The 9,024-nt window shown below is 53.8% G+C and overlaps 1 protein-coding gene across 2 annotated transcripts in view; it reads left to right on the top strand.

Annotated features, from left to right (window-relative positions):
* Positions 1-296: 296 nt before the first annotated feature.
* Positions 297-9,024, top strand: part of RNF220 (ring finger protein 220) — a 19,995-nt gene continuing 11,267 nt past the window's right edge. Inside the window, exons 1-4 of one of the 2 annotated variants that reach the window (XM_023761870.1) lie at positions 297-537; positions 670-712; positions 4,222-4,343; positions 4,700-4,832. In XM_023761870.1, coding sequence (XP_023617638.1) covers positions 484-537; positions 670-712; positions 4,222-4,343; positions 4,700-4,832 — 352 coding nt within the window. In that variant the 5' untranslated portion in view covers positions 297-483. Of the gene's footprint in view, positions 542-669; positions 713-4,221; positions 4,344-4,699; positions 4,833-9,024 lie in introns of both variants that reach the window. The other variant, XM_023761869.1, reaches the window with a different exon arrangement.

The raw sequence follows: 9,024 nt of genomic DNA, 5'->3' as shown, positions 1-9,024 counted from the left end.
GCGGACGGGGCGGGGGTGGGGCAGGTGGAGCGAGCGGCGGGATCCACCTCGCACACCTGGCCGCCCCGGGACGGCGCTCGGCGGGCGGGACCACGCTCGGGGAGGGGCGTGGAGCGGGACGGGAGGACCCGGCCGCTGCTCCGGGGCCCGGAGGTTCTGCCAGGAAGTGGGAGGAACCCGAGGGCGGGCCCAGCCCGGGGCTACCCGAGTGCAGCAGCTGTTTCCTGATCCCGGTCCGGCCGCACCCCCCTCTTGAACTTTCACCCCCGGCGCGCGACGGCGGCGGTCACGTGATCAGGGCCAACATGGCCACCGCCGCCGCTGGGAGCTGAAGTGCCGCCGCCGCCGGGCAGCCGGGGGGAATCCGCTCGCATCGCCGCCCTCGCCGGCCGGGCGGCCGCGGGGCCCGGAGCGCCGGAAGCCGGGGCTGGGACGGCACCGCGCGGCGGCCCCGGGGTCCCGTTAGAGCAGCCCCCGGCGGCTATGCCGAGGGCCCGGAGCGGCCGGCGGAGCAGGGGGGCCGGCGGGAGGGAGGAAGTAGGTTTGTTTACGGGCTGTTTGGGGCGGGACTGGCCTGGGCCGGGGTCGGTGCCGAGGCGGGGGCCGGGACTCCGGGCCGCAGCTTACGCTCTTCTCTTTTTTTTGCATCTGCCCGGGCTCTTCCCCCAGACCTTCCTGCGAGTGCGAGCCAACCGGCAGACCCGGCTGAATGGTGAGTCTCGCCCGGCCCCTCCCTCCGCCCCACCCCCGGCCTCCTCCCTCCCTCGCTGCCTGCAGCTCCTGGCTTTGCCCGGCTCTCTCCGACATTGGGGCCCGCTGGCTTCCTCGCAGTCACCGTGCGTGAGTGTGTGCTAACCGAGGGGGCCGCCCTCAGTTTCCCCGTCTGTCACATGGAGGGTATGGCTCCCAACTTTTGCCCAAGCCTCTCTCAGGGCCTTGAAGAGCCCTGGGGGGCAATGAGTGCCAGAGGATGAGGAACACGCTGCACAATTCCACTCGGGAGCTCAGCTTTGAATTTGCAAACTACTGGGACCTCACTGTACAAGCCGGCAGGGCGCTGAGAATGTTTTTCTTCCAGTTTTTAATCAGTGCCCAGTAGTGTGAATACGGCCTCGCTGCTGAGACTTGACAATGCGATGAGATCAGGAGTTCCCACGGCAACAGGAACTCACTCATCCCAGGGCTCTTTGAGTTATCGGTCGGCCCACATTTCACAAAGGTGATCAGCGTGGGCTCGACAGCTCTGTCTGAAAGCGCACCGTGTATGCACTACCTGGCCGTCCCCCCCTGCCCCCCTCCTTGGATTCAAACCTCTGGAGTATTCCTATTTGCAGAACACGATTGAATGAGCCTGGCTTTTTGTACTGCCGAGGGTGTGGTGTGTCTGGGGGTTGGCTGTACCGGGCTTAGGGTCTCTGGGCCAGCTGGTAAATGATTCCCAACTCCTGCCACTTAGTTTCTGCTGCCAGGCTGAGCCTCATTCTGGGAAAGGGAAAGCATTCATTATGGGCTGACACCATGTTGAGCATTATCATAACACTTCTAAGAGGAAGGTGTTAACACACGTTTTGTAGATAAGGAAACTGAGGCTTGCAGAGGTGACACTGATTTGTTTAAAATCTCACAGCTGGGGTGTGACTGAGCCATGATTTAAACTGCAGTTTACCGCCAAAGCCTGGGCTTCTCCAACCATGCCATGCTATCTATCTCCATGGCAAATCTGACTTTACCTACTCAGAGGTCGCCTCTGTGTAGGGAGCGAAACTTCTCCTACCATACTTTGGTTATTTTGGCGAGAAGATAACCAGACCTACCTTGATTATCGGAGAATTTCCAGGTGATGTTTAATCCGTCAGGGTGCTTTCCTGGGACTACAAGGGATCTTCTGTGCTGGGAGGCCTGGGTAAGGAGAGCATCCACTATTGTGCCCTCTTTGGTGATTCTGTGAGATTCATTTCTTTATTCAGTCATCACAGTGTTTATCATAGGCCCCGTCTTATAAGGGAGGCACTCCTTTGGGCTCTAGGCATGATAGCTAAAGGACCTTTTTATTCTCACACTGCTTCATACAGACTTCGAGCACTCTCAGGTCCTTTGCTCCATGCCTTTCTGATCTCTAGCATCCCTTCTCCAGCCCAGCCCTGGCTCTAGAGCAGAGATTTTTCAACCTTTTCATCCCATGGCACACGTAAACTAATTACTAAAATTCTGTGGCAAACCAAAACATATATTTTTTGCCAAGCTGACAAAAAATAGATGTAATTTTGATTCATTCACACCGGAAGGCTATTGTTGTGTTGCCTGTAGCCATATTTTTTACAATAATTCTTTATTGTTGAAAGTATTGCATATGTCCCCTTTTTCCCCCCATTGACCTCCTCCAGCCCCAGCCCCAGGCCTTCACCACCCTATTGTCTGTGTCCACGGGTTATGCATATACGCATACAAGGTCTTTGGTTGATTACCTCCTACCCATCTCCCATCCTCCCCCTCTTTCACCCCCATCTTCTGTAGTCATATTTTTATTTAACAATCTAAGGGAAAAGAGTAAATAGTCAGGTATTGCATGTTTTAAAAATTCTTGTGGCACACTGGTTGAAAATTGCTGCTCTAGAGTGTCAAGGTGGCGTGAACCTGAGATATCAAGGGTTAGGGCCGTCAAGACAAAGGAATTTAGATCTGTATCCACAAAATCAAGTGGGGCACCACAACATGATCACATCTATAGCAAAAGCACAGAAAATTGGAGAGATGGGCCAGGCCACAGACCAATGTTTCTCAAACTCCATGCTCAGTCCTGCTGGGATAGTAACTTTCCTATTGAGTTAGGTCTTTCTAGGACTACTGTTTTGGAGTTGGAATAGCTCCTTGCCTCAGACCTTCAACAAGCAGGCGCTGGACCCCAAGTGCATATTCTTACTGTCCTAGCACACTCACGGGATTGATCTTTGTTGATGCTGATCAATCAAGGGGACTCTTAAGACAGGAAAACACTTTAGGCTATGGTTTCCTATCCTGCCTTTGCCCCTTTTTTGCTACTTAAAAAATACCTTGATCTCTCTGAGCCTTGAGTTTCTTGATCTGTTAAAATGGATAATGCACCCGATCTACAGGATATTGAATTAAATGAGCTACCTTGTGTAAGGTATTTGGCTCTGAGCCTAACACAATTGAAGTTCTAAATTATATTAATTCTCAACTGTGCCCCCCTCCCTAATCTGCATTCATGAGCTTCCCCCCAGGGTCAGTGTCCCTGAGAAAGTTCTTCCTGGCCCTGCAGTGGGGAACCTTTCCTTCCTTGGCTAACTCCCCCTTCCCCTAATCCCAATCCTTCTGATCTCTGAGTGGCTACCCCTGCTTCTGCTGTTGCATCCAGGGAGGGGCTGGAAGGAAGAGTCCCTTGTTTTGACCCCTTCCTGCTTCAGTGACAGGAGGGCTGCAGAGAGGGATTAGTGAGCTAATTAGAAATGATTGCATCTCTCAGCATTAATTAGCAGTGCTGTGGGCTTGCGTGTGCACTTTGGAATTGAGCCCCCTGCGGGACAGCATGGCAGGCAGCCCTCTGCCTCGGGGGCCTGCCAGCCCCTCTGCACTGATTAGAAATGATGGAACAGGTTTGGGTAGGCACAGTCAGGGCTACCCTCTCAAGGTACTGTGGCTTTCTGACTCAAACTCTCTATATCTTTATGACTGGGCCTCGGTCTCCTCTTCTGTAAAATGGGACCAGTGGCCATAAGAGAATTCCTTCCTGGGATGATTCTAGGCTCTTGGCCCAGGAACAAAGTGGATTTTACCTGATGAGTGAAATCATCAGGCCCCCTGAGGGACTTTGGGTTCTAACCAAGAGATGTTCTCTAAAGTTGTATATCTGACACCAAAAGAGCCCATGGTCTTTGGCCTTCTAGGGAGACACCTAGCAACGTGGAGTGTCTTTGCTCATTGGACTTCTTGAATTCTGCCGGTACGGAGGTATAGGTTGAGCTTGAGTCAGCTGTGATGAGTAGCACTTCACTGGCCTAGCTCCAGTCTCCTCCCCAGGTGCTCTTGGCAAGTGCCAGTCCCCAAAGGAGAAGAAGGTGCTGCACAATGAGGGCCAGATCAGGCACTGAACAGAGGGGCTAATGGCTGGCAGGAGGTCAGGATGTATCAGCTGCACTGGGACCCTGGGAGCTACAGTGACCGTCTGCCTGTTCTGTGCTTTGTTTTCGGTTTCTCCATCAGCTCGGATTGGGAAAATGAAACGGAGGAAGCAAGATGAAGGGCAGGTATGTCCCCTGTGCAGCCGCCCCCTGGCAGGATCGGAGCAGGAGATGAGTAGGCATGTGGAGCATTGCCTTTCTAAGGTAGAGGGGCCATCACCACCTCCCTCCCCCTCCCTTCCCTCGTTCCCCTGATTCTAGTTGCTGACTGCCTCCAGATCTATGGGCTGTTGGGGTCTTCACATGGTCTCAGCAGCTTCTTCCTCTCTGTTTTTGCTCTCTCCCTTTGCTTTCACTTTCCCACCCCTCCCCTGGGGCACCAGTGGCAAATGATTGGGAAGAGGCCCAGGTCTTTGACCTCTAGGTTGGTTTACTTCACAGGAGCCCTAGAGCTGGGGTTGGCATACCACAGCGGGGGGCCAGGGTTATGCCTTCCTTGCAGGCCCTGGGGGGAGACAGGGATGGCCTGAGACCCACGTATCCTGCTCTCCTCTTCACAGAGGGAAGGCTCCTGCATGGCTGAGGAGGATGCTGTGGACATCGAGCATGAGAACAGCAACCGCTTTGAGGAGTATGAGTGGTGCGGGCAGAAACGGATACGGGCCACCACTCTCCTGGAAGGTGGTTTCCGAGGTACAAGCAGCCGACACATAGGCAGTGGCACTGGTGGCCAGGCCTGTGCTGGGTATCCATCTGTTGGGAGCCAAAAGGCCAGGGCTGGTGGCCGGTCATCCGTTCCACCACATGGGAACTGCAGCTGGCAGGGCTCCTTTGTGACTGTGCTGCCTGCCTGTGATGTGCATATTAAAATGGAAGTATTTGGGTGGGGAAATGGAATTGTGAGGCTGCAAGCTAGGAGTGACAAGGGGGGCTCTCGGCCTCGGGTGATGCATTGAAGGTGACAGCCAAGCCACGTTAGCACCTGCATAAAATATTAAAGGGACGGTTATGCATTTATCACTCTATCCCTCTTAAGGCTGATAAATGAGAATCCAGCAACCTGATGTACACCTCCAGCACTGGGGGCCCTGAGGGCTTCCAGGCAAACACATTGGATTTTCCTCCTCCCCCTCCTCCTCCTCTTCCTCCTCCTTCTCCTCCTCCTCAGCCCCATGTGAGAGAAATCAGTTACAGGGGAGAGAGTGAGTTATGGCAAAATCTGACCTCCTATGAGCTGCATTGGTGAATCTAATTTTAGCTCTGTTCCCATCCCTTCTGCATGGGCCCCTCTGCCCTGAAGCAAGAGGGGCCTAGGCCCAGCTGCTCCCTGCTTCCCTTGGGTTCTCCCAGTTGCTGCAAGAGGTCTGCAGGGCCCCGCCCAGCTCACTGCCCTCCCAGCTCCCTGGAGGGATATGGCGTGGCCCAGTGGGAGTCCCCCACTCACACCAGATCAGAGAGCAGACTGGTGCCCAGGGTCAGTGTCCTTTTGTCAAACTCTCCTACCTTGGGCAGGGGAAGAGGAAGCTGTCTGCCTCCTGGCCTCCAGCTCTTCTCTCTTTCTGTGCTCAAGCACAGCTGGCACTGCAGCTTGTGGTCATTAAGTGAGCCAGTCTGCTTCCCATCTGCCTCCAGTTCTCTGGGCATCACCCTTGAGAATACTCTGTGTCTGGTCTCTGGGGAACCTCATAGTAGCTGGGAAGAGGGTCTCTGTCTCTTTGGGGCCCTGCTATTGGGGCTGGTGCTGAGGCCTGGTCTTCACGGTGCTGTCCAGTGCAGACTGGCTACACGAAGGGGCTCCAAGCCCAGGCGGGTTCTTATGCCTCTGGGCTTCTCACATTATCCAAGTGTTTGGGGACAACCCAAAGTATAAATCAGGAAGGTTCATCAGACCCAACTGGAGCTGGGGAATGTTCGTTTGTCATTTCACTCTGGTCCTGTCCTAGAGAATGAGCAGCAAAGCCAAGGATCCCGTGAATTGTACACAGGCGGCAGCCCGTGCAGGTCTATTCCACGGTGCTGCTCTGGGCTCACTGTGTTGGCTGCTGCAAATAGTCACACCCTTCATCGCTGTGGCAACTTCTTAGTCAAGGTTTCTTGGCCCTGAACTGGACATGATGGCTTCTGGGCATCAGACAGGGCTTAAGGGGATAAAGCTGCATAGGGCTTGATGATTTGACATAGTATTTCCCCTACACTGGGATGCATTTACAGAGCAGGTATGAGGGACTCCTAGGCCCTGGGCGGGTGTCAGTTTTCCCTGAGTGTTTACACTGTGAGGTTGTTCCTTTTAAGAATTCCTGAAGGGAGTTCAAAGGGGGCTTTTCTTTGAGCGATTTGGAGAGCGAGAATGAGAGTGAGACTTGAAGAGGGAACAGGGGCCAGAGGTGCCTTTATCTGCAGAGAATTGCTCCAGCTTTCCTGATAGAAGCTGCTGCTGCCTCTTAAACAGCTTAGTGCAGTCAAAAGACAGGCAGACTTGAAAGGCTGTTTTACAGTGAGATCAGCGGGGGCTACAAGGCAGAGCTGGGCGCAGTGGAGCGGAGGAGGCTGAGGCTCCTCAGTGGGGCAGGGGGTGGGGGGACTATCAAAGGAAGCCCTGGCTCATCCTGACTGCCGCTGCCCCGAAAACCTGTCTGCAGAAGCTGACCATCTGTCAGTCTACCCTCCCTGGCCAGGACCACTAGGCCCCAACTCTTGAGGGGTTGGGTGTGGCCCCGCCAGGCGGGCTGGTGTCAGTGCATCGCATTGATCGCCCGCCGGGCGGGCCGGGCCGCAAGCCGGGCAGCGCGTGCTTAATGTGATTGAAAGGCAGTTAAAATGGCGGTGACCTTTTCAGGAGGAATTAGATTGCCTGCCAAGACCGGTTAGAGGGAGTGATAACGCCGGCTGAAGAAGCTGCCCGGCCGACTTCAGAGAGAAGGGAGCAGAAGCAGGATGAGCAGGCAAGCAGTGAGGCCCATTTAAGCTGTGCTGTGTGTGCTGACAGAACAGAGATTGCTGTCCTTGTTAGATATGAAAGAATTGAAGAATTGCAGATAAGTTCCTGTATCTGATCGTCCCCTACCCCTCCTCCCAGACCAGGGCCCCTTCGTCATCGTCAGTAAAGCTTCCCATCAGGCCCACTGGGAGCTGGTCTGATGGAGCAGATCGGTTGCCTAGAATGTAATCAGCTGTGGAGCCAGTGGGCAAGCAGGAGTTTTGGTGGAGACACCTGGCTGAGGAGAGCAGGCCTTGGAGATAGGACCTGTGGTTACTGAGGGTGAGGCCCAGATAGCTCAGACCCGGGAGTGCTGAGAATTGGTATTTTAGGACAAAATGAAGGACTGGACAGAGCAGGTAAGCACTGAGATAGGACCAGCTGGAAATAGATCTTGAAGAGACTAAGGAAATGGGTAAAGATGTCAAGAGAGCAAGTTGGAAGGAACTTTCAGTGTCTAGGAAACACTGGCCTTCCCAGTTCTAGGAGAAGCCCTGGGCTGTTGGTTGTCCTCCAAGAACCTTATGTTCGCTAACCTGCTACTGCTGTTCCTTCCCACCCAGTTACAATTGCCTGCAGGCGGCACGCAGAGCCTAGTGCTTCACCAGCGTTCCCTTCAGAGCTCAGCGGTGAGGAGAAAAAGATGCTCTTCTGGCGCCATGCCAGCCCTGGGCAGAGCAAGGGGCCTCTTGGCTAGAGCAGCAGGCCACAGGGAAACCCTAATCATAACAGCCCTTGGAGCAAACCTACTCCTACCTGTAGTCAATGAGATATATGGTCACACCTTCCCTCATTTCCTGTCTGTAGCTCCTGGGCTCTGGAGAAGAGACTTAAAGTGGTGAGATTTGATCCTTTCCCTGTATTGGTTGCCAGTGAAAGTTCTGCAGTTTTGAGGAGCCTGGAGCTCATAATCAGAAATGGGGAGAAAGGGAGGGAGGGAGGGAGGGAGGAAAGGAAGGAAGGAAAGAAATGGACAGGTTGGAGAGGATATGGGAATGGTTGGTTTCAGATAAGGTGATAATGATGTGGGGGGCACATGAGCGTTAAGATAGAGGAATTTCCCAGCAGGCTGCATAGGAAATGAAGGTGCTGCAGCTGTGTCTTGAACACATGAGCGTTAAGATAGAGGAATTTCCCAGCAGGCTGCATAGGAAATGAAGGTGCTGCAGCTGTGTCTTTGAACCCTGAAGGGAAATGCACTGCTAGAATCCAGCATTGAGCTCCTTTGAATCAAACAGGTGGAAGGGCAGGTACTAAGAGAACCAGCTGTGCAGGGCCTCTGCCCTGTCCAGATCTTGGCTGAGGAACTGCATCTTTCTTGAGTCCCTGTCTTAACTTGAGGCTGGTTCCAAGTATCCTGGGTGAGGTATCATAGAGCAGATAGGCAGGGCAGCTTAGGTACAGATTTTTTACGTGCTTATGGCTTGATAAAACTTCAGGGCCAGGTTATAATTCAAAGGGGTAAGAGGTATTGTGAGTCCAAGGGCACAGAGAAACAGGCCTTGCCCTAACTGCAATCTCCTTTGGCACATTGGTTTCTAAAAGATGGGAGGCTCAGGTGCTAAAAATGTCCCCCAGCACAGCCCTTCTGCCTGGTCCAGTTAGTAACAGGTGTTGGAATAGCCAGCTGCTGAAGGCAGTCTTGGAATGGAGAGGGTTAGGGCTGCTGCCTTCTAAGTCCTTTAATTATAACTGTTGCCTGGTGGGAGGGGTTGGAGAGGTGGCAAGGAGCAGGGCACCTTCTGTCCCCTGTGATGACTAACGGGATTTAATCGCCTTTGGGAACACAATTGTTAAGCTGGGACGGAGGGAGTGCAGGCTGAAGGAGCACGTATCAATGGTTTTAAACGGCGTCTGTCTCTGTGCGTCTCTCCTGACGTGAGGCAGTGGAAACGCGTTATCGAGGAG

Source organism: Myotis lucifugus, unplaced genomic scaffold, assembly GCF_000147115.1.
Source record: "Myotis lucifugus unplaced genomic scaffold, Myoluc2.0 scaffold_222, whole genome shotgun sequence".
Lineage (NCBI taxonomy): Eukaryota > Metazoa > Chordata > Mammalia > Chiroptera > Vespertilionidae > Myotis > Myotis lucifugus.
The sequence above is the reverse complement of the archived record's forward strand: the minus strand, read 5'-3'. Positions and strand labels throughout refer to the sequence as shown.